This window comes from Ictidomys tridecemlineatus, chromosome X, assembly GCF_052094955.1.
Source record: "Ictidomys tridecemlineatus isolate mIctTri1 chromosome X, mIctTri1.hap1, whole genome shotgun sequence".
In the NCBI taxonomy this organism is placed as follows: domain Eukaryota; kingdom Metazoa; phylum Chordata; class Mammalia; order Rodentia; family Sciuridae; genus Ictidomys; species Ictidomys tridecemlineatus.
Window position 1 is genome coordinate 4,107,451 of NC_135493.1, and position 25,944 is coordinate 4,133,394.

Below are 25,944 nucleotides of genomic sequence, written 5' to 3' on the forward strand. Positions count from 1 at the left end.
TATACCAAGGTAATCACTGATCTTTTTTTTTCTCTCACTGTAGACAAGTTCACTTTTTCTAGAGTTTTGTAAAACTGGGATTATGTAGTATGCTGCATTTATTTTTTTGAGAGTAGGATTGTCTGACTGTCACTCAGCATGATTCTCCTGAGATGCATCCATGTTGTGTGTATCAGTCATTCATTCCTTTCCCCCCTCAGATGGAAGGTTTTGCTGTTGTTAAAAAAAAATGCTGGGTTAGGTGATTTCATTTGATACATATGCTGAGTGTACAGGGAGCCTGTGCTATAATGGGCCTACTTCAGGAGTCCTCACCTTGAGTCTCTTGGCCCTACTTTGTGCAGAGAAGTTAGAATTCTGCTTGTTGACCCATGAAGTGACAGCCAGGAGAAAGAGCTCTTTTGCCTTGTGGGGTGGGCACAGGCTTTCTAGAGGACATGATGCTTGACATGGGCAATAATTTTCTGTGGAGATGGAAGGCAGAAAAGAGTACTCCAGGGCCAGGAAGTGGAATCCTTCAAGGAATCATCCCAGATGGGGCATCCAGAGTATGTGCAGTGAGGAGCAATGGGGAAGGATCTAGAAGTGGCAGGTTGGGGCCAGTTTGGGGAGTGACTTGTGGGTCAGGCATATGCATTTTTACTCCAGTAGCTATTGGAATTTCCTGGGGCTGTCATGATGAAGTACCACAAACTGGGTGATTGCAAACAATAGAAATATACTCTTACATTTCTGGAGGCTAGAAATCTGACATCAAGGTGCTGACAGGGCATATTCCTTCTGAAACTTGTAGAAGAGAACCCTTCCTTGCTTCCTTTAGCTCCTGGTAATTCCAGTCTGTTTTCATCTTCACATAGTCTTTTATGTATTTTCTCCTTCTATTCCTCCTCCTCCTTCTCCCCCTCCTCCTCTTCTTTTTCGTGCTGGAAATTGAACCCAGGGTCTCATGTATGCCAGGCAACTGTTCTACTACCGACTTTTATCTCCGTTCCTATCTTCTCTTATTACGAGGACACCAATCCTATTACATTAGGGCCCACCCTAATGACTTGATATTAACTTGGTTACCTCTGTTAAACTCTTATCTCCAAATACAGTCACTTTTTGAGGAACTGGACTTCAATATATGAATGAGGGGGTACACAATTCAGCCCATAACAAAAGTGTAAAGTGTCACTCTTTGCCTTTGCTGAGGAGTGATTTTGCTCTATAGATTAGCTACTAAAAAGTCACTTTTCTTCAGCTTGCACCCAGGGAATTCCTAGGCAGTGTGGTGTCTTATTATGAATGGTAATAATTAAATGACCCAGAGTGCGGTAGAGGGAACAGAGAAATAACACAGATGAGATAATTTCAGATTAAATTATTTCAAGAGTGGCATGGTATTGGGAGAACTGCTTGGTGGGCTGCTTGTTTTGCAAGTTGAGTGAGAGTCCCAGTGTGTGTCCCCCCTGGATCAACCTGTGAGCTTACAGCTAGAGACAGGACTTTGCTGCTCCCATGGGCTCCTATTGGGGGAACAGCAAGAGATGAATTGGACAAAATTGCACCCTGTGTCTGGGGTTGAAGGGCCACATTAGGGAAGGGCTCCCCAAGGAGGTACATTTTGACTGTTGGGCTATAAGTTTTTGGCCCATCAGCCATTGATTTGGTGCTTAGATTCTCCCACTTTATACATTATGCTGGCACGTCTCTCAGGCACATGTTTCTCGGGTGCATCTCTAGGCTTGGCAAGTAGCAGTGATTGCCAGGTTGGGGATAGGGCCTAGGTTTGTAGTTAGCTGGTTGAGTATAGTGTTCTAGGTTGCTCCAACTCAGTGGGACTTGCAGTGCTATGTGTACTACAGAAAAGGCCCACCCTTTTGAAGTTATCCTTCAAAAGGGTTTTTGTTGTACTTATACCACATGTCATTAAAGAGATCACAGCTCTAAAACAGGCCTAACTATTTGAGTGATTGTGAGGAGGCCCCTCTGACTGGACCTACCTTTGCAGAACTGTAAACTAATAATTGGGTCATGTTGGCCTTTGAAGGCCCTCAAAGATTCGAGGGGAAGGGAAGGACCCGAGTTCTGTTGCTGAACCTTTGCAAGAGCCCTGTGTTCTGGCACTGATTTATCACCCCTATATTCCAGGTGAGAAACTGAGTTACTGAGCAGTGAAATGCCAGGGCCAGGGTGGAGGCGACTCTAACCCCAGTGTTCTGATTCTAGTATGCATAGTCTTTGCGGCCCTACACCACACAGCATGAATGTCAAAGCAGGTTACAGTATTCAGTGGCTTTTTTCCCTAAAGAATTTCTCAATATATGTGGGTGAAACTTTTCCAGTTCTTGTCATCATCCTTTTTTTCCTTCCTCAGTGCTAGGGATCAAACCTAGGGCCTTGAGCATGCTAGGCAAGTGCTCTGTCACTGAGCTGCATCCCCAGCTCACTCTAGATATGTATCATTCCACTTTTACTGGAGTGTGTGTATGTGTGACACATCTCTATCTGGAGACGCAGGTTGGCTGACATGGCCTAGAGTGGCTGTAAATGGCAAGAGTATAGATCCTATACATACATCTCTTAAGACCAAGAGTTGGGAGGAGATGGTTATAAGCAGCAGAAGAGTATGGCATGAATTGGATTAAAAAATCAACTTCATGGTTGCTTATTGTATTTTACTGTCAAAAGTAGTAGTTCTATATATATGTAAGATAATTGAAAACATGTCTATACCAAAACTTTTACATGAATAGTCATAGAACACTATTTATAATATCAAAAGGTAGAATCAACCCAAATGGTCACTGATTGATAAGTGACCAAATAAAATGTGCTGTGTATACTCAATGGGCTATCATTTAGCCATAAAAAGGAATGAATTTCTGACACATACTTCTATATGGATGAACCTTGAAGACATGTTGCTGAATAAAACAAAGTAGTAAACCAGGTCCATCGGCACATCCTTGTAATCCCAGTGACTTTGGAGGCTGAGGCAGGAGGATTACAAGTTTGAAACCAGCCTTCACAATTTAGCAAGGTCCTAAGCAATTTAGGAGACACTGTCTCCAAATAAAAAAAAATAAAAAACAGCTACGGCTATGGTTCAGTGATAAAATGCTCCTGGGTTTTATCCCTAGCACCAACCAACCAACAAACAAACAAGGTGGTTACAAGAGATTCCATTCATATGAGATATCCAGAACAGGCAAATCCATGGAGACAGAAAGTAAATTCATGGTTTCCAAGAGGTGGGGGGGGAGGGGCAATGAGAAATAGCTACTTAAGAGGTTCAGGGTTGGCCTGGGGCTGTGGCTTCGTGGTAGCACACTTGCCTGGCATGTGTGAGGCATGAGGTTCAAGTCTCAGAACCGCATATAAATAAATAAAATAAAGGCCCATTGGCAACTTAAAAAAATATAAAAAAAAAGAAGTTCAGGGTTTCCTTTTGGGGTGATGGAAATGTTTTTAAAAAGTGATGTGTGTGAGGGGCTGGGGATGTGGCTCAAGCGGTAGCGCGCTCGCCTGGCATGCGTGCGGCCCCAGGTTCGATCCTCAGCACCACATACAAAACAAATATGTTGTGTCCACCGATAACTAAAAAAAAAATAATTATTAAAGTTCTCTCTCTCTCTCTCTCTCTCTCTCTCTCTCTCTCTCTCTCTCTCCCTCTCTCACCCTCTCTCACTCTCTCTTTTAAAAAAAAAGTGATGTGTGTGATGATTACAGACCATTGTGAATATAATAAAAAACACTGAATTCCCATTGAATGTATACTTTCAATAAAGATATTTTAAAGAAAGAAAGAATCTGAGGTACTGGAGCAGAATTTGATGAAGGGATGTGTTGAGAAGAGTTTCCATGCAGAGGGACCCATGAGGACTCAGATGAGGGGAAGAACCAACTGAGGTCTAGTGACCAAATGAATTCCAGAGGTCTGGGCCATGGTAGGGAGTTGTCATCCTGTGCTAAATCATTGTCCTCATAGGTCTGGCTGACAGCCATGGCTCCCCGATTGACCTCCCACAAACAGTTCTCCACACAACAGAGGGATCTTTGAAAAATGTCAGTCAATTTTACCAGATGTGCTTGTCCAACTGAGCCTGCAAAATTGGTCTTTTTTAGTGAAAATTCACCTCACTGATGACTCCTCTGACTGCCCTACCAAAGCAGATTTTCACTGCTAAAGCAACTGACCTGAAGCACTCTTTTAGCCAGGCAGGAGTGAACAATTTAAGTGCTTGAAACAGGACACTATCTGGTAGTTATTGATTATTGTGGGCAGAGTACTTCTTCTCCTCCCCTGCCTGATATCCACATCCAGGTCTCTGGAACTTGTGAATGTTGCCTTGTAAGGCAAATGGGCTTTCAGACAAGATTAAGTTATGGATATTGAGATTAGAAGATTAGCTTGGATTATCCATCTGGTCCATTGTATCACAAGAGGCTTGATAAGTCAAAGAGGTAGTCAGGAGAGTCAGAGAAAGATGTGATGACAGAAGCAGAGGTTAGAATAATGTACTTTAAAGATAAAGGGTCATGAGCCAAGCGATGCAGGCAGCCTCCAGATCTGGAAAAGTCAAGGAGACACTATCTCTTAGAGCCTCCGGAAGAGTTGCAGCTTGCTAGTGTCCTGATTTTAGCCTAGTGTGACTCACTTCAGACTTCTGACCTCCAGAACTGTAAGAGCATAAAATTACCCTTTGAAGCTACTATGTGTACGGAAAATTGTTATAGCCCCAAGGGAAAGGTAATGCAACTGTCTTATCAAAGCACTTGACTGTTATGGGACCTCACAGGCAGGCATGCTGGGGCAGAATCAGATTGACTGGCGGAATGACCCAGTGCAGCTGTACCTTTCTGAACCTGGCTCCCCATTGTAAAAGACATTGCTTATCAGCACAGTGGTAGCTGACCATTGGAGTATTGATGCGAAACACCTGGCATGAAGACTTGCCAACCCTAGGTCCTCAAGAAATGGGCATTTTGTTTAGTCATCTAATCCAATACCTTCCTTCTGTAGAATGGGAGAATGGAGGCAGAGGGTGGGAATAATTTATCCAAATTAGAAGACAACAGAAGCAAGCCTAGAGTTCAGATCCCTACATCTGGAGGGCAGAGATTTCTGGTATGTTTGGTTAGTCACAATAACCTATTATGTGTTTTCTTTATAACTGGGAGAGAGGAGCTCCAAACACAAAGTAATGATGAGGGGGGAAAAGAGACAAAGTAATGACAAGGAGATGAAAATGCCAATCATTCTGATTTGATAAGTACATATCGTATACATGTATTGAAATATTATACTGCTTGCCATATGTGAGTACATTACATGTCAATAAAATACTATCGAATATTTAAGAAGATGGAAATGTTAAATATTCTGATTTGATTATTATATACTGTATACATGTGTCATATTATTGCATAGTACCTCATAAATTTGTAGAGTTAAGATAATTAAAAAATTAGAAATTAAAAATTGGGCTGGGGATGTGCCTCAAGCGGTAGCGTGCGGCCCGGGTTCGATCTTCAGCACCACATACAAAGATGTTGTGTCTGCCAAGAACTGAAAAATAAATATTAAAGAAAAATTCTCTCTCTCTCTCTCTCTCTCTCTCTCTTAAAAAAAAGAAATAAAAAATTTTAAAAATGCTTCTTTTCTTTGATCTGGGCTTGGCTATCATATAGGAAGCACTTGCTTCTTAGGCAGGGTCTCTATAGCACTGTTGCAGCTGGGTCTCCACCCATCAATGGGCTGTGCAAGCAGTGTAGTGGGTTGCAATTAGCCCTCTACACAAGAGACATGGTAGATTGGAAAACATTAAAGTCCATCCCCCAAATAAGGGTAAGCATTCTTTTGTTGTACTATTTGTTTCTATGAGTATCACTTCATTGCAACATGTGTGGTGTGCCGAAGTCTGGCTGGGCAAAGTAAGGGGGGGGGCGGTGACAAGCAACTTGTGAAGGTTGATACGGCAGGAGCCGCTTTATTGTAGGACAGCAGAGGTATATATACATAACTGAATACACAGCTTGACTCAGTTTAGCATCATCCAGTTACAGCAAGCAGTCATTAAGGAATCCTCATCATCTTAATAATTATACACAGCTTAACTTAATAGACATAATCTAGACACAGCAGTCAGTCATTAAGGAATCTCCATCATCTTAATGGTTGGCTGGCGTTATGTCTCAAACCACTCCTCCTGGCAAAGTGCCAGGCGCCATCTTGACTTGTCTGTGGCCCTCAACAATGGTGTTTTGTCTAAGTTTGTTAATGTATACCTGTCTGCAGGTGACTGAATGGATTAGGTGGGCATGCATTACTTGAAAATAATCATAAAAACTTACATGAAACAGTGAGAGGTCTAGTACAAAGGAGGACTGTAGGGGCCACATCAGGCAGAATTGGAGGCCTGGCAGGCGATAGTTAGGCATGTGCAGTTTATAATCAATATACTGAGGATGTTTTTGAGAGCTTCAAGCAGGGTAGGTAATATACTAGGATGTTTGCTTAGAAAGGAAGAAAGTATCTCCCTGCCTGTGGGCATGAGTGGGTTGGGACCGACTCTACACCTTACCCATTCTCCTGGAAGGCCTAGGCACATGGCTATTGTGGTGGTCCAGGAGAAGGATGTTTGCTGTATGGGCTAGACATAGAGAAGTAGGTGGACCTCAGGCATGTTGTGGAAGCAGAATCAATAGTTTCTGGTGATGAGGTGGCTATAGAGTGTGGGAGATAATATGTCCAGAATGGCTTGCAGGTTTCTGGCTTGAATGGTGGGTTGAGTGGCAGTGCCATTCAGTGAAACAGATGGGGAACTTGGGCTAGAGAGGCAAGCTTAGGCATTTGGCTCTGAGACATTGGGAAGTGATTCAAAGGGGCGGGAGTGGAGTATAGACAGCCATTTTTATAAGTTAGCTCACGAAGAAGGGGAGAGAAGGCAGCAGTATCGAGATGGGCGTACACAGTTAAAAGAGGGTTTTCTAGCTTAAAATGGGAGATTTGAGCATGTTTAAAAATAGATGGGATGATACTTCCCAAATTGATCTACAGATGCAATGCAATCCCCATTAAAATCCCAGCTGCCTTTTTGCAGAAATGGACAAGCTGATCCTAAAATTCATATGGAAATTCAGGCGACCTAAAATAGCCAAACAGACTTGAAAAACAAGAACAAAGTTATTGGACTCCCATTTCCCAATTTCAAAACTTGGTACGACACAACAGTAATGAAGACAAAGAGCTGGGACAATGATTACTAGTATGACGGGGAGACAGAAGCCAGTTCAGGACATGCTTTCTTGGAGGAGCTGTGAGAATATCCCTGCAGGTAAAAGCACCTGCAGGATTGCAATTCTGAAGAAAGGTCTGTTTCAGGAACATATGGGAGGTGTTGCTAATGCCTTTCTACTGTTGTAGTGGCCTGGCTGGGTAGCACAACTGAAGTCGTCTTCTTTTTTTTTTAATTTTTTGGCACTAGAGATTAAACCCAGGGGTGCTTAACCACTAAGCTACATCCCCAACCCTTTTTAAAAAATATCTTATTTAGAGACAGGGTCTCATTGAGTTGCTTAGAGCCTCACTAAGTTGCTGAGGCTGACTTTGAACTTGCGATCCCCCTGCCTCAGTCTCTCAAGTTGCTGGCATTACAGTTGTGCACCACACACACGGCAAGACTAAAATCTTTATGGGGCTTGGGAAGTGTACTTTTGGATTCTACTTCTGAGCTGGCCCTTGACAGGGAAACCCCTAGCTAATGCTTGACCTTGTGACATGATTGCTTTGCTTTGCCTTATAGGCTGTCTGGGTTAGATCAGGCTCTACCCAGGCCAGCCTGTTGGGGCCATTGTGCAACCCAGGCTTCATTCTAGTGCATCTGCACTGCAAAATGAGCTTTCTTGTAATTAAAGTATCCTGTTTTTGTTTAACCAATTTGAAACATAACTTGAAAAAAATCAACTTTTTTTCATGGATCCTATTTATCTCTAAAACAAATGGATTGGAGTAAGAGATCTTTGAGGTTGTGCTCTGCTCTGCCTACCTCTGATTTCTCTCTCTCTCTCTTTCTTTTTTTTTTGATAAAAAGGAAAAAGAAGGTTTACTGATTTGCTAGCAAAGGAGAAATGCAGGGGACTCCTGTCCCAGAGGCTGTGATTCTGCCTATCAGTCAGAACAACACTTTAATGACAGCCATTTCTGAAATCTTCTGGTACCAACCCCAAATCTGGATTACTTATTTTCTATGGTAGGTGTGCACTCAAGGACAAATAACTCTGCCTAGAATGGGGAAGAAAGGCAATCCTGTTTCCCTTGAGATTAGGGAGAGGGAGATTAGGGAGGAGCCTGGAGAGAGGAAGTGAAAGAAACATGTCCATTTAAAAATTAGTTGCAGTGGCAGAGCAGCAGGGGCTACTATATTCAAAGCCTAAAGTAGACCACTGTTACATTTCCCCAGTGTCAATATCTATATTCCATTTCTATGGAAAAATGGGTGATGATATCTCCAAACTGTTTCCTGCTGAAAGAGGGTGAGTTGGGGAAAGTCACCCAAAGTCCTTGTTTTCTATCAGATGGGGCTGGACAGTTAAGGGCATTCAGCATCAGGGCAGTCCAGAGGTCCACAGTGGCAGATGGCAGGTGACTGGATGAGGCATGCATAGGGCATGGATCATGCTAAGACAACAAATGACCAAGGGTGTTATGACTTTACTGAGTTCAGTTTCCTTTTTCTCAGTATGGACCATGATGAAGCAACCTGTACCATTCAGGGAGTGAAGGCGGGAGTTCCTGATGTAAAAGGAGCTTTGGTAGCTGCTGGGATGGTCCCTCAGTCCCTCTGTTTACTCACAAGAATCTCTGATTTCAACATATTCATGTATGCAGCAGTGGCCAGACACAACTTCTCACCTTATCTAAGAAATCACACAGAAAGCCACTTGTTTAGGTTGGCCTCGGGGAAAGGAATGCTGCATATATTGTTATTAGTTGACAGACTATGGCTTAGAAGTGTTTGGGTACGGCTGTATCCAAAGCACCAATATTCTTATACCCTGGTTTCCCAGGCTTATGGCGCAACAGTAGAATCTAAAGGTTCAACAGACACTGAGTGGCTTTATATAAGAATCTGTTTGTAGGGGCTGGAGTTGTGGCTCAGTGGTAAAGCACTTGCCTGGCATGTGTGAGGCCCTGGGTTTGATCCTCAGCACCACATATAAATAAATAAATAAAATAAAGACCCATTTACAACTAAAAAATATTTAAAAAGAATGTGTTTGCAAAAAAGTAATTGACAAATAACTATGGGTAAATGGCAGGAAGATCGATAGAAGGAAGGGAGCACTAGGTGGGGAGAGCAAAGGGTGATGAGAGGTACTAGGGTCTGAATTAGAACAAGATATATCCCATGCTTGTGTAATTATGTCAAAATGGATTCTACTGTCATGTATAACCAAGAAGCACCAATAAAAACGTGTTTGAACATTTTAAAAGGACTTACTTATAATCTACTTACTCATCCATGATTGATGAGCTTCTTCTACTTACTAATTGATCTATTAGTAATAATAATATGTAATATTTGACGGATTCCTATATTTCAGATACTATACTAAACACTTTTTATAGAATGACTAATTCTGACATCATTGCACTGTAGTAAGTCATATTATCTCTAGTTGACAGACAAGGAAACTGAGGCCTAGAACTATCAAGTCCCTTGTCCAAGTGTCCCTGCTGGTGAGTAGTGAGCTGAGATCTGCATCAAGGCTCTGGTTTCAAAGCCAGTCACCTGTACTGATATCCTCAGGTGTTTTCCTGGCACAGCCTTGGACCGGTTCTCCATGTGACAGCAGCAGCATCACCCTTCAGCACACTTAGTACTTGTACTCCTTCATACAAACTGCAGACCTGAGAGGAGTGCACCTCTAGTCATGGACTATTATGAGACATTAAGTCTCCTGAAGCATCACAACAGCACCTGATTTGTCCATGACCATTTTATTACCACTATACATGCAGCTTTTCCTGAAGGGGGAGGAGTAATCAGGTATGATACCTTTATTTCACGTATAGGGAACAGGTTATTCTCTGGGGTCAAGTGATTGCTCTTGGGCTTTCAGGCACTGTGTGGCAAACTGGGACTAATTCTTGCATCTTCTGGTTTGGGGGTCATTTATATTTCTGCTGCCTAATGATTAATTGCTTTGGCTCCTGGTGTCCTACCTGTAAAAGGACCATCTGATTTCTGAGGTTCCAGTGAAAGTATGTGGAGATAGCTACTCCATTTTCTGTTGAGATATAATTCACAGAACGTAAAACTTACTATTTCAATTTCTGTAATTCAGTGTTTTTAATAGATTCACTATGTCTTACAACCATCACCACTACCTAATTCTAGACCATTTCTGCCACCCATTGGCAGTCTCCATTTTCCTCATCACAAGTCCCTGGCACCTATTATATTTTTCTTGTGCTAAGCAGGCCCCTAGTTCTCAGCTCTGACTTCTCCATGAAAAGGTTATACTTGTAGACATACAAAGTGCATTTAAAGTTTTCTCTTGAGCATCCATCAGACAGTTGGTTTCTGTGTAGAAAGGAATACTTTTAATTGCAACTCATCAGCAAAGTGACTTACATAAAATTCCTAAACAAATAATTTCCCCACATTGAAGATCAAGCCACTTGCTACATAAGACACTTAGATACTTCCTGGAAACATGTAAAAAGACTTTCAGTCCTGGGGCTGGGGTTGTGGCTCAGTGGTAGAGCACTTGCCTAGAACGTGTGAGGCCCTGGGTTTGATCCTCAGCACAACATAGAAATAAATAAATAAAATAAAAATATTGTGTCCACCTACAACTAAAAAATAAATATTTTTTTTTTTTAAAAAAAGACTTTCAGTCCTGGCGCCTGCATCTGAAGGATCCCTTCTTTACTGAGTTTCCCTTTCCCCAGTGGAACTGGAGAGGGCAGCTCTATGTATACTTGAAATCAGCTGCTGGTTCTGACTCTGCAGTGGCCACTGCAGTTGGATTGGTGGTGGTGGCTGTTTTGGACTGAAATGCCGATTCCTGTCTTCTTGTGAACTGACTTTGTGTCATTATTGTCTTCTCTGAGAGGGCTTGGAATTTATTCATGAAATTAGTTGGAGCTCAGATGGCAACAGCTAAATCCATTTAGTAATCAGAATAAGATGTAGGTCATTTTCATGTTACCTTGTGATGCTGCAACCTAACTAAGCCAGAGGATATCAATTACTCAGCATGCTTTGGGGTATAAAAGTCTAAATTTATCAAGAACAAGTGCGTTAGAGTCTAGATTGAGGCAACAAATTTTTTTTTCGTTCTGGGAATCGAACCCAGGGCCTTATGCATGCAAGGCAAGCACGCTACCAACTGAGCTATATCCCCAGCCTGAGGCAACAAAATTTAAAAGGGTGCAAAATCCCATAGAAATTGGGAATTAATAGAACTAGCATTTTTGGTTCCCTTCCATCCTCTAGCAAGAAGTGAGAGAGGATACCTACTTTTTGCATTAAGGGAGAGAAATTATTTCCACAAAGAGACCTTTGGAAAATTGACCATGCCTCCCAGTCACTTTGTTGCATAGATTTCCCACAAAGCAATTTTCAGGAATATTTCAATGGTAGGTATGGAGGTGTGAACTTGTTTCTGTGACCTCTAGTCTTTGCTTTTAGTAATTTTGGCCCCAGTACCCTCTGCCAGAGAGCAGGGATGGGATGGGGTGGGCATCATGCTTTACAAGTAGCCGCACAAGGCGAGGGCTTTATTCCATCATGGTGGAACATCTTTATTACATGGCATATTTCAGGTTATGTTAAGCTATGTCCCTTATCCCTCTGTCAAGGCTTCATCTGATAATAGAGGCCAATGTTACTCTTATTCTTTGAAACCAAATGATCAAGAGGTTTGTGCCACAATTGTATTTTTCTGGGTCATGATTTTATCCCTCAGGTCTGGTTTTGAATCTGATCTCTCTTGTAATGGGCTTTCTTTGCATTAGTTGGTATTCTCCCTATTGACAAGTCTGTTTCCTTTTTAATAAGTAGCTTCATGCCCTTGGAATTGTTTAGACACAGATGCTAGCCCAGATGACAGACAGATGAGTAGTATCATGGCTTTCCTGGGCACACTTAAATATAGTGTGAGTATTTATGGAACCACTAGTAAAGCAGACAAATGGAAAATCTGAGATGACACATCTGTGATTTACCAGACTAAGATGTCCCTGGTATTCTTCCTTATTCATATCCTTGGAAAAGGATCAAGATTTTAAAATCTTGAAAACTGAAGCAGTTCAGGTGAATATATATTCATTTAGGATTTATACTGGGCCCTCTTCCAAAAGAACTGAATGAAAATTGCTTGCATATATAAAGGGAAAAGGTAGAATAGAATCCATCCTTAGAAAGCAGGTGGATGGATGTCACTGGTCACTTGAGAGGCACCAATCTCCCTGCTTGAATCCTGACTTTGTCTCTGAAATCTTTGCAGTTTTTCATCCAGCAGTAGGCAGCAGACACATTCCTATGCAGATATATGGATTTGTCACAAATTATTATCAGGCACTGTGGACTGTGAATTCCTAGAAACAGATCAGAGATCCTGTCCCTGAATGGAGCCAGAGTTTGGGTAATGCAAATGAACAGACCTATAGAGATGCTTCTTTGCTGCCAGGTCTGTATTTAGCATTGCTATGGAGATTACCAAGTCCCTGCCTTGGCTCCAAACAGCTCACTGTCTAAGGTAATGCTGTCCTATGGAACTTTCTATAAGGTGGAAATGTTCTCTGTGTTGTTCAACCCAGTAGTCACCAGTCACATGTGGCTATTGAGCACTTAAAATGTGATTAGTGCAGGTAAGGAGCTAAATTTTAAATATTTACTGAATTTTAATTAATTTTATTATAAATAGCCACATGTGGCTAGTAGCTACCATGTTGAACAGGGCAGGTCTAGGGAGAAGATGCACATAAACACTTAGCTGGAATGGGTGTGCAAACAACAAAGGAGGGAGTGATTAATCAAATCTAAATGAAAAGCTACTTAAGGGCCCATTAGATGGTGTCTCTCAAGGATCAGACATTCTATCAAAGCTTTGGCAGGTTATGGCTCACTGCCAGGTCATGATACAATTTTCTTATAAGGACTGGCTGTGTCTTGTTTTATAGCCTTCATTAAAATGCACACTTAGCTTCAGATGCCAGTGGTGGTGGGTCAGGTTGCAATATGAGGTCAAGTTTGTGTTCCCTTCCAAAGGGACATAATCTTCTGAAGGCAAACCTTGGCTGCTGGAGGTGTCTGTGGGTGGAACCAGCACTTTTCTTATTCAATAGGTCTTCTCAAGGACACATAAAAGTCTGTGAGGGAACATTTTTAAAGTTCTGCTGTGTTTGAAAAGAATTTCCAGACAGGTATCACCAGTTCACTGTGTAATTGTTTCATTTAAAAGAAACTCTTTGTGACTCTCTGAAGTGGAATGAGATAAGTTGAATACTACCTACTTATACAGGGATTGGAGGTTTTGAACAGCCTGGGATGGATCAGTTGCTTTTTAAAGTATGTTGGTGCCAAAGAGAGAACTTGTGGGATTCTTGTCTCCATCCCAAGCTGAGTACTTTTGGGTGGCACAAAAGGGCTATAGAATATGAACCTATTTGAAAAAAAATTGAGATATAATATCTTTATAAGAGTATTTGTTCTTGTCTTGGATTTAGTAGCTGTTATTGGTTGTAAGATTATTTTCCTTTTTGCAGGGTTAGGGATGGAACTCAGGGCCTAATACATGCCAGGCAAACACTGTACCACTGAGCTACACCCCTGGCCCTGGTTGAAAGCTTTTTTTAAAAAAAATATTTACTTTTTAGTTATAGTTGGACACAATACCTTTTTATTGATTTAAAAAAATAAATGACAGCAGAATGCATTACAATTCTTATTACACATATACAGCAAAATTTTTCATATATCTGTTGTATATAAAGTATGTTGACATATAATTCGAGCCTTCATACATGTACTTTGGACATTGATGTCCATCACATTCTACCACCCTTGTTAATCCCCTGCCCCCTCCCTTTCCCTTCCACCCCTCTCCCTGTCTAGAGTTCATCTATTCCTCCCATGTTCTCCCTCCCTTCCCCACTATGAATCAGCCTCCTTTTTTTTTTTTTAAAGAGAGAGTGAGAGAGAGGGGGACAGAGAGAGAGAGAATTTTAACATTATTTATTTTTTCTTAGTTCTCGGCGGACACAACATCTTTGTTGGTATGTGGTGCTGCTGAGGATCGAACCCGGGCCGCACGCATGCTAGGCCAGCGCGCTACCGCTTGAGCCACATCCCCAGCCCCTCAGCCTCCTTATATCAGAGAAAACATTCAGCATTTGTTTTTTTGGGATTGGCTAACTTCACTTAGCATTATCTCCTCTAACTCCATCCATTTACCTGAAAATGTGATGATTTTATTCTCTCTTAATGAAAATTCTATTGTGTATATATGCTTCATTTTTGTTTTTATCCATTCATCCACGGAAGGGCATCTAGGTTGGGTCCACAGTTTAGCTATTGTGAATTGTGCTGCTATAAACATTGATGTGGACACAATACCTTTGTTTTATTTATTTTTATGTGGTGCTGAGGATCAAACCCAGGGCCTTGCACGTGCTAGGCAAGTGCTGTGCTGCTGAGCCACAACCTCAGCCCCTGTTTGAAAGCTTTGAAGAAGTCTTCATAGCTCAGAATGTAGTTTGAGATTGAATGGTTTTATCCATAAATGGTTAGTATCTGTTGAATCCAAGGTCATTGAAGGATTAATAATACTACAAAATTGTGTTATGTTGCTCTTAACTCTTTAGCTAATGGCATGTGGCAGGATATATTGACAAGCAGTAAAGGAATGGCTGGGACTGCAAGCAAAATATTTGTTGGAGGAGTGTACTCTTACAATTTTAGAGCATTTTGGATTTCAGATTTTTAGGTAGGGATGCTGTATTTTGAAAACAGTGAGTATAATGCCTCCATATTAGTTCTTTTTCCTCAAGATTACTTTGGCAATTTAGGGTCTTTTGTGATTTCACACAAATTTCAGGATTCTTTTTTTTTTGTTTTGTTTTTGTGAAAAATGACATTGGAATTTTGATAGGAATGTCATTCAATCTGTAGAATGTTTGAGTAGTATGAACACTTTACCAATATTAAGTGTTCTATCCATGAACATGGAATATCTTTCCAATTATTTATGTGTCCTTCAATTTATTCCATTTTTTTTTCAGATTTTATTGTATAGATCTTTCACTTCCTTGGTTAAATTTATTCCTAAGAGTTGTTTTTTTTTTTTTTTTTGGGGGTACTGAAATTGAACTCAGGGCCTTACTTACTTAGGCAAGTAATGTATTATTGAGCTATATCCCAGGACCTCACATATACCAAGCAAGCTACATATACAGAACTTCCTAGTACTATTTTAAATTTTATTTTAAAATAAGTTCTCACTAAGTTGCCCAGGTTGACTTCAAACTTGCAATTCACTGTCATTAGTCTCCCATATAGCTGGAATTACAGACTTGTGCCACCATGCCCATCATCTTAAGTGTTTTTAATGATAGTTAACTAGGATTGTTTTCAATTTTTTAAAACTTACTTAGGCCAGGTGCAGTGGCACATGCTTATAATCCCATTGACTTGGGAGGCTGAGGCAGGAGGATTTAGAATTTGAGGCCAGTCCCAGCAAATCAGTGAGGCCACAACCAATGTAGTAGGACCCTGTCTAAAAATTAAAAAGGCCAGGATGCCAGGTGCGCTAGCACATGCCTGTAATACAAGCAGCTCAGGAGGCTGAGGCAGGAGTATCATAAGTTCAAAGCCAGCCTATATAAAAGCAAGGTGCTAAGCAACTCAGTGAGATCTGTCTCTAAATAAAATACAAAATAGGGCTGGGGATGTGGCTCAGTGGTCGTGTGCCCCTGAGTTCAATCTTCAGTAACCCCCACCTCAAAAAAAAAAAAAAAAAGGTCAGGAGTGTGACTCACTGGTAAAGTACCTCTGGGTTCAATCTCCAGTACAACCGCCACCCCCAAACAAACAAAAACTTATTTGGAGTATATAGAAATGTGACTGATATTTTTGTGTTTATTTTGTAACCGATAATCCTACTGAATTTATCAGTTCTTCATTTCGTATATGAATGTCTTTTATTTATTTTTCTTGCTTAACTGCACTGCTTTTTCTTCACCCCATAAGTTTTGATGGGCTGTGTTTCCCCTTTTCTTTGTCTCAAGATACATTTTAATTTTCCTTTTGATTTCTTATTTGACCTATTGATTAGTTAGGAGCATATTGTTTAATTTTTGTCTATTTGTGAGTTCTCCAAGATTGCTACCATTATTGATTTGTAGTTTCATTCACTTGTGGTCAGAAGAGATACTTGATATGATTTCAGTCTTCTTGGATGTGTTTGAACTTATTTAGTATCCTAATGTGTGATCTGTCCTGGAGAAAATTCTGTGTGCATTTGAGAAGAATGTGTATTTTTTTTTTTTTTTTGCTATTGGATGGAATGTTCTATAATATTGTTGGATCTATTTGATCTAAAATGTAGTTTCAGTCCAATGTTTCCCTATTGATTTTCTGTTTACTTCATCTGTCCAATGTCAAAAGTGGGGTCTCCTATTTTTGTATTACAGCCTCTTCATATCTATTAATATTTCCCATAAAAATTGAGATGTTCTAATGTTGGTTGCATATATATTAGAGTCATTGTAACTCCTTGGTTAATTAGCATTGTTCTTTGTCTGTTTTTATAGTATTAGACTTAAAAGTCTTTTGTTTAATATAAGCATATTATTCCCACTATTGGTTTTCATTTGTAGAGACTTACCTTTCTTATCCCTTTATTTTCTAAAGAGAAATTACTATATCAAGAAAATATTTCAGTATTATTTTGTTTCATGCAAAGATAGTTAAATTTTTAAATTCTCTTTTCCTTTTTAGGATCTGGAGACTCTGATGATTTTAATCTGGAGGATGCACTGAAAGAAACTTCCTCAGTAAAGCGTGAGTAGTAAATCAAACTATTAAAACCAAACAGTAGTGATTAATAGGGACTACCCACTCAGAATATATATACCCTCAAGAATAACAATAGGTAGTCTATATTACACTTAATCAGGTTAAGCATGACTAGAAATTATATTATTTTTAAAATATGAATATGTAAAGTCCTTTGTTGAGAAAATCTAACAATGTCCCCAAGAGGGAACTACAGTAGGCTGTGGAGTATGTTAATTTTTTTGTGCTGTTCTGTCAATTTATTCTATAAACATTTTTCTAAAGATTAGTTGGTATTTTTTTGTTTTCATTACATGTGCAGGGCTTTTTCATATGTACATATATAGCTTGTTTTTGACTGCTGCTTTGTATGTTACAGTATGCATTCAGCAAACATCTGAGTGCCACCTCTGTGACAGTTCTTGTTTTAGGCACTAGGGAGATAGAGCACAGACTGGTGCCTCTTAGAACTAGCGTTCCAGTAGTATGGATTTGGCCATGGCCAATAATGACATTTATTCACTGGCATATATGTAGTTTTTTCCCCCTTTTTACACAATTGCAAATAGGGCTACAGTGAACATTCTTGTCTATGTCCTTTGTACCTATGTGTAATGAAACTGCTAGGGCAAAGTGTGTGTGTATTTTACATCTTAGTAAATTTTGTCAAATTGTATTCCAAAGTGGGTGTGCTATTATGTATTGCCACTGATATTGTTGTAATAAGACCTATTTTCTCAGACCTGCTACAACAACACTAGATTTTTCTTATCAATATTTTCCAAATATGATAGACAAAACAATATCTCATTGTTTATTATGCATTCCCCTGATTATAGTACGATAGAGCATCATATTACATATTTATTGGCCAGTTGCATTTTCCTCTTTGATGAACTGTCTGTTCACATCCTTTCCCCATCTTTCTGCTGGCTACTCATCTTTTCAAAATGAGTTTAGAGGATTTCTTTGTATATTCTGTGTTGAGAAAGTTGGGGGCTCTGGAGTGAGACCCTTCCTAGGTCTGAACCCAGCCTCTACCATTAATTGATTGTCACCTTGTATAAGTCAAGTGATTTCTCTGCATCTCAGTTTCCTCATATACTACTACTACTACTACTACTACTACTACTAATAATAATAATAATCCCTGCCTCCTGGGATAATTGTAAGGATTAGATGAGATGATCCACGTGAAGCATTCAGCACAGTACTTGGAACAGGTGAATAACAAGTGTTAGCCATTGTTGTTCTTTGACTGGCTTGGTTGGAGTGAGTGACTGTGATTGGGCAAGCATACCCAAGGAACACACATACCTGCCTAAATCAACTGATAGACTCAACACAGTTCCTGCCAAGATTCCAGCTGGACATTTTACAGAAATGAAAAAGCTGATTCAAAAATTCATATGGAAATTCAGGTGACTCAAAATCTTCAAGACTTAATGCAAAATGTACAATATTCAAAGTATTGTGGTATGGGTAAAAAGACAGATTTAGAGATCTGTGGACTAGAATTGAGAGTCTAGAAATAAACCCTGACATCTATGGCCAGTTAATTTGTTTTTACACAAATGCCAAGATCATTCAAAGGGCAAAGAACAATCTGCATCAAATGGCGCTGGGACAACTGGCTATCCATATGCAAAAGAATGAAGTTGGACCTTTATGTTATACCACACACAAAAATCAACTCTGAAGGATGATAAACCTAAAAAACTATATATCTCTTAGAAGTTAATGTTTGCATGTGATGTGAGGTAAGAGGTTAGAGTGTCCTTAGGTGTTTCCTGAGCATGCACACAGTCTTATGCATGTGAGTGGCCTCTTTGATTCCCAGGAAAATAAATAATTTATTGACAATGTTGATTTTAATGAAATCATTAAACATTTCTAAAAGTAACAGGACAAGAAATGATAAGTATAAACAGACTCCAAATTAATAAACTTATTATTTTTTAATGGGGCCTTTTTATATGGTGCTAGATATTGAACCCAAGCCTGTGCATGCTAGGCAGGTGCTCTATCACTGAGTTACACCCCAGCCCCTAATAGGGACTTTTCAATACTAATACCCCCTTCTGAGTCATGTGCCAGACCATCTAATCTGAGTCTTAGCACCCATCAGCCAGTGTGTCTGGAACTCTTAGCGCCACCAAATGTCATGTCTGTTGTTGAAAGACAGCCCTTAGGACCACATTATGCTGCCACCTTTTGTTTTCTACCTTACCTTACATTTCATGTAGTTTGAGATTTCAAAGACATAGGCCTGTTCAGTTGTCCTTGGTCCAATCATTTATCCTATGGAGAATGTTCTCATTTGTACATTGTGCATTCCTTCTCTTGTTTAAAAAAATTCATGAACCACCTAGTTTGGGGTACCCTTGTCAGTGACCTCTGTCTATTCATTCATCAATGCTTAATGTGTACCTGCTTGCTGCCAGGCACAGTCCTAGGTGTTAGGCATATACTGTGGAAAAGGTCACTGCCCTTATGAAGTTACTTTCTCCAGGAGGATACAGAAAGTACCTAAAATAATTTCAGGATGATGTGATGGTGGGGGCCCAAAGAGGTGATAAGGAGCAGCTCCTTTAGATACAGTGGCAAAGGTTCTCTGAAGAGAGGTGATGTGCAAGGAGCCATGCAGATTGGGGAAAAAGCCTTCGAGGCTAAGGGATCAGGCATGAGAACTCTGAGGTAGAAAAGTGCTGGGCTTACTCCGGCCTGGAACGCAGCCTGTGTGGCTGGAATGTGGAGAGAGTTGGAGAAAGCATAGAGAATATGTCAGGGAACAGATTATATAGGATCTCATAGGGCATAGTGGTGACTTTTGTTGTAGGTGTAAGGGGGAGCTCCTTAAGGATTTTTGAATAGCTTTATTGGTATATAATTCATATTCCATAAAATTTACCCATTTCAACATGTACAATGCTTTTAGTGTACTCATAGGATTGTGCAACCATGACTGTTGTCATTTTCTCTTCTGTAGTGCTAGGAATGGAATCCTGGGCTTTGCACATACGAAGCAAGCACTCTACCCCCACTTACTTTTCCAGCCATCAGTCAATTTTGGAATGTTTTCACCATATCATAAAAAATAAGCCCTGTACCCTATGTTACTTCATTTTCTATGGCTGTAACTGAATGCACAGACTGGGTCGTTCATACAAGATAAAGGCTGGTTTGGTTCATGGTTCTGTGGGCTGGGAAGTGTAGGAGCATGGTGCTAGAATCTGGGGAAGGCTTCTTGCTGCATCTATGGCATGGAGAAACAAAGCAAGTCAGACCTTGTTTTTGTAACAAAGCCACTCGTGCAATGACCATTATTTCAGTAAGACCCTCCTGAGGTCAGAGCCCTCATGACCCTATCATTTTTTTCTTTTTTTTTTTTAAGAGAGAGAGAGAGAGAGAGAGAGAGAGAGAGAGAGAGAGAGAGAGAGAGAGAATTTTTTTAATATTTATTTTTTAGTTTTCGGTGGACACAAAATCTTTATTTTTATATTTTTATGCAGTGCTGAGGATCGAACCCAGTGCCCTGCACTTGCCAGGCAAACGCGCTACCGCTTGAGCCACATCCCCAGCCCAACCCCTTCGTTTCTAAAGATCCTTCTTGTCAGCATTGCTGTATTGGGGACCAAAACATGTGAGCTTTGGAGGACATCTTCAAACTATGTTAACCGTTGTTTTTTTTTTTTTTTAAGATTTATTTAGTTGTAGATAAACATATAGTATCTTTATTTATGTTTATGTGGTATGAGGATCGAACCCAGTGTCTCACACATGCAAGGCAAGCACTTTGGCACTGAGCTACAGCCCCAGCCCCTATGGTAACCCTTTACTTGTCATCACCAATCCCCTGATTCTTCCCGTTCCCACCCTTCACCCTTAAGCAACCACTAATCTCTTTGTGTTTCTGTGGATTTCCCTATTCTGGATATTAATGGAATCATTCTTTTTGTGGACTTTATTTCCGGCACCTTTCACATAGTGTAATGTTTTCAAGGTTCATCTGAGTTGCTTTTCACAATTTTGTCCCCTACTCAGTCTTCAGTTCTCCTGGAGTAATACATGTCTGCTCTTGAGAAATAAAAACTTTTTATGATGTGGGCCCAGTGGTTTGTGTTTTTAGTCCCAGCAATTTGGGAAACAGGTGGGAGGATAACTGAGCCAGAAGTTCAAGGTCAGTTTGGACTACATAGTGAATCCCTATCTCAAAACACAACACAACAAAATAAAACAAAAATGTAAAAAATGTAACTTTTTGTTAGTGTCCTTGTTTCCTAGGAATGCCATGGTCCCTGTCTCAGTGTATTTGGTTTATTGTAGCAAAACATCTTGGACTAGGTAGTTTATTTTAAAAGCAGAAATTTACTTACCACAGTTCTGGAGGCTAGGAAATCTAAGATCAAGACATCAGCACATTTGATGTCCAGTGAAGTCTTCTCTTTGCTTCATAAATAGTGCCTTCTATTGTTGTCCTCAAGTGGTACAAGGGACAAATTGGCTGCCTCAAGCTTCTTTTACAAGGGTCCAAGTGCCATTTATAAGGTCAGAGCCCTCATACCTAATCAATCCCCAAAAGCCCCACTTTTTAATACCATCACTGTTTGGGTTAGATTTCAACATGAAATTTTGGGGACACACAAAACTTCAGACCATATCAAGCACTATCATTAAACCACAGCAAGATGATTCTACCATTTTTGTTTACTGTATTGGTTGCAGCACCATATTATAGAGAATCGCTCCAGATAGGATTGCCTTGATGCTGGAAGCATTTGCTGAACAGCCAAGAAATTTTAAAGCTTTAATTTTGAGAAAGATATCAGAGAAATAGTTTTTTTTTTTTTTAAATTTTAGGACCTTAATGCTTTGAAGAAGTTGACCTACTATTCTTAGAGTTCTTGATGAATAGTTAGACTCTCTCTCTCTCTTTTTTTTTTTTAGAGAGAGAATTTTAATATTTTATTTTTTTTTAGTTTTCAGTGGACACAACATCTTTGTTTGTATGTGGTGCTGAGGATCGAACCCAGGCCGCATGCATGCCAGGTGAGCGCGCTACCGCTTGAGCCATATCCCCAGCCCTAAACTCGAAGTCTTCATCTTAATTATGGATGACAAAAAATCCCATTCAAAGACTCATGACAATATACAACAGAAAATCTGTAGTTAATAGTTTCTTTAAAAGCACATAATTCCAAGCTCATGTTCTACATCATTAAAGGCTCTGACTCTGACAGAGTAACTGGTTCCACGTGCATTTAAGAATAAACCTCTCTTGAAGTGGCACCTACAGATCTTCAGAGGAACAAGAATTTTCTATAGACTGTAGCTTGGCAGGGCAGAACTCTACAAAACTACCATAATTATAATTTGGTACTAGCATAGTGTAGATAAATGGAACACAATTCAGAGCCCCAAAATTAAATGTTCATGTGTATGATCAATTGATTTTTAAAATTTTCTTGGTGTATTATAATTATCACATAATAGTGGGATTCATTGTGACATTTCTGTATGCAATTAATCAATTTCATTCTCCAGTATCTTCCCTTTTCTACAGCTCCTCCCCTGTCCCTGATCTCTTACTTTACTCCCTTTACTTTCATGACACTCTCCCCCATTTCCTCCCCCCCCTTTTTTTATCTCTCTGGCTTCCACATTTGAGAGAAAATATATGACCCTTGACTTTCTGAGTCTGGCTTATTTCACTTAGCGTGATGTTCTCCAGTTCCATCCATTTACCAGCAAATACCATAATTCCATTCTTCTTTATGGCTGAATAAAACTCCATTGTGGATATGTACCACATTTTATTTATCTATGTATCTGTTGACTGATAGTTGATTTTTTAAAGACAGATAAAGCAATAATTTTACACAAAAGCTGTTTGAGTCATTCAAATTTTAAACTAATATATACATAAGTGACAATTGCTTTCCTGAAAGTTGTCCAAATAATGATTTCAATAATGCAACTCTTCTTTCCTGCCTGTGCACATCACTATAATATAAATATACATCAAGAAAGATAAACTATACTTCTTTATTTTACATTAGAAAGTCATCTCTCAATCTATCATGAGCATGTATTATATGTGTAGTGGGGCATGAGAGTGTATGCCTGTAATCCCAGTGACTCAGGAGACTGAGGCAGGAAGATTGCAAATTCAAACCAAGCCTTAGCAACTTAGTGAGTCCCAAAGCAATTTAGTGAGATCCTGTCTCTAAATAAAATACAAAAAAAGCACTGGGGATGTGACTCAGTGGTTAAGCACCCCTGGATTGAATCCCTGATACAAAATAAACAGATAAATAAAATATATATGCATAGAAATAAAAACTAGCAACAGATTATCAATGTGTTTCTTTTGCCATAAAAATCTATGTGGTGGACTAGGGTTGCGGCTCAGCAGTAGAGAGCTCACCTAGGATGTGTGAGGCACTGAGTTCAATTCTCAGCACCACATATAAATAAAAAAAATTTTCATCAACAACTAAAATATATATTTAAAAAATCCATGCACTAGTGTAGTGTTCACATGGATGTATGTGGAATGGTATACAAAGCTTCCTGCAGAGTAGCATGCACGTTTGAGCAAATTAAGAAAACCACTTCCATATAAGCCTGTTACTAAAGCTGAACTGTGAGAGATGTTGCATGCAGTTATGCTATTTACCATTCCCACTTTTTCAAAAAAATATTGAGTTATAATTCATATAATAACATTAGTCATTTTGTTTAATTTTTGAATAATTTTTGTGTGTGAGTTATACAACAATATTATAATATGTGTACTGATAGTAAAATAGTTACTGTAGTGAGTCAAGTTACCACATCCATCATCTCGCTTTGTTGTGAGATGATGGATGTGCTAACTTAGCAAAATTTTCCTTAGCAAAATCCCTAATATAGTAGAATTTTATTAACTATTGTCCTCATCTTGTATATTAGGTCTCTAGACTTGTTTACCCTATATATCTGATACTTTTTTCTTTTAATAAAATTAACTATTTCATTTAATTCAATAACTTATTTATTTCTTGTGGTAGTGAAGATTGAACCTAGTGCCCTGCCCATGGTAGGTAAGCACTCTACCATCAAGCTACAACCCCAGCCTTTCAATTTTTTTTTAATTTGTAATTTCGAGACAGGATCTAACCAAGTTGCCAGGCTGGCTTTGAACTTGAGATCATCCTGCTTGAGGCTCCTGAGTAGCAGGGGTTACAGGTGTGCCCCATTGTACCTCTCTTTGATACGCATTTTAAAGTTAAGAATTCAGTGGCATTCTAGAATAGACAATGTTGTATAATCACTATGTCTATCTAGTTCCAAAATATTTATCTATTCCAGAGTAAAATCTCTTAATGTATTTCACAGCATAATTGTCACAGATGTTATGCCATTTTTATTTTTGAAAAAAAGTGGAGTGTGACCATTATGTGAAACTTCTTAAAAATTGTGCCAGTATTATTTAAAAGTCATTTATTACCATACTGTCTTTGGTGAAAGATTAGGATTAGAATACTCATGAATATATGATAATATGCTGGCAGTGCTTTTGCAGTGAAATAAGGTTCTGTTAACCAGACTCTCCTCATTCCTCCCTTGTTCCATTCCAAAGTAACCACCCGCTTGCTTTGTGTGTCTGTGAATTCGGTCTATTTTGAATATTTCATATACAGTCATGTATCATGTAAAGATGTTTTGGTCAACCACAGACCACATATACAAGGACAGTAGTCTCATAATCTCATAGGATTTTCAGGGAGCTGAAAAATTTCTATTGCTTACTAATATCTTAATGTCATAGCATAACATAAATTGCACTTAAAATCATGTACAGCACATTATATTTGATAATAAATAAGTATGTTGTTGGTTTATGTGTTCACTATACTTTTAATAGTTATTTTAGAGTGTAGTCCTACATTTAGGTTTGTAGCCTCAGAATACCAGGCTGCCTAGGTGTGTAGGAGGCTGTATAATTTAGGTTTGTGTAAGTACACTCTATGATGTTTTCACAATGACAAAATTGTTCAGTGACACATTTCTCAAGATATATTCTTATTAAATCAAACCTACACATCCGTGTGACCTTCTGTGTCTGAATTCTTCCATGTAACATAATGTTTTGGAGACACATCTGTGGTTTCAGTATAACTTATTATCAAAATACTCAAGGAAAAATAGTGTTTTTACTGAACAGGTATAGACTTTTTCTTGCCTTTATTCCTTAAATAATATGATGAAACAACTATTTATTTAACATTCACCTTATATTAGGTTTTATAAATAATGTAGAGATTATTTCACATATACAAGAATAGGTATGTAGGTTACATGCAAATACTATGCCATTTTATTCAAGGGTGGGAGAGGGTCCTGAAACCAGTCACTCATAGACACCAAGGGATGACTCAATACTTTGTTTCTTTTTGTGCCTGAGTAATATGGATTGTGTGCATATACGATATTTGTTTATTCATTGTTTAATGGATCTTTGGCTGTTTCCACATCTTGGCTGTTTAGGAATTATATTATGGTCAACATGCTATTTATATATGTTTGTTTGAACCCCTATTTAAATCTTTTGGCAAATATACTTAGGAGTGGAAAAGCTGGTTCATCTGTGCTTAACTATTTTAGGAACTGCCAAAGTGTTTTCTACATTGGCTAAGCCATTATACATTCCCATAAGCAATGTATGATGGTTGCAATTTCTCCACATCCTGGTTTTCTTTCTTTCTCTTCTTTTTAAAAAAAACATTTATATTTTAGGTGTAGATGGACACAACACAATGCCTTTATTTTTATGTGGTGCTGAGGATTGAACCCGGGCCCTGCCCTTTCTAGGCGAGTGTTCTACCGCTGAGCCACAATCCCAGCC

The 25,944-nt window shown here is 39.3% G+C and overlaps 1 protein-coding gene across 4 annotated transcripts in view; it reads left to right on the forward strand.

Annotated features, from left to right (window-relative positions):
- Cd99l2 (CD99 molecule like 2) overlaps positions 1-25,944 on the forward strand; it is a 109,886-nt gene that overhangs the window by 30,648 nt on the left and 53,294 nt on the right. For 3 of the 4 annotated variants that reach the window (XM_078034144.1, XM_021735406.3, XM_013364360.4), the window contains exon 2: positions 16,998-17,060. In XM_078034144.1, the coding sequence (XP_077890270.1) occupies positions 16,998-17,060 (63 nt within the window). Of the gene's footprint in view, positions 1-16,997; positions 17,061-22,033; positions 22,104-25,944 lie in introns of those variants that run through there. The other variant, XM_078034143.1, reaches the window with a different exon arrangement.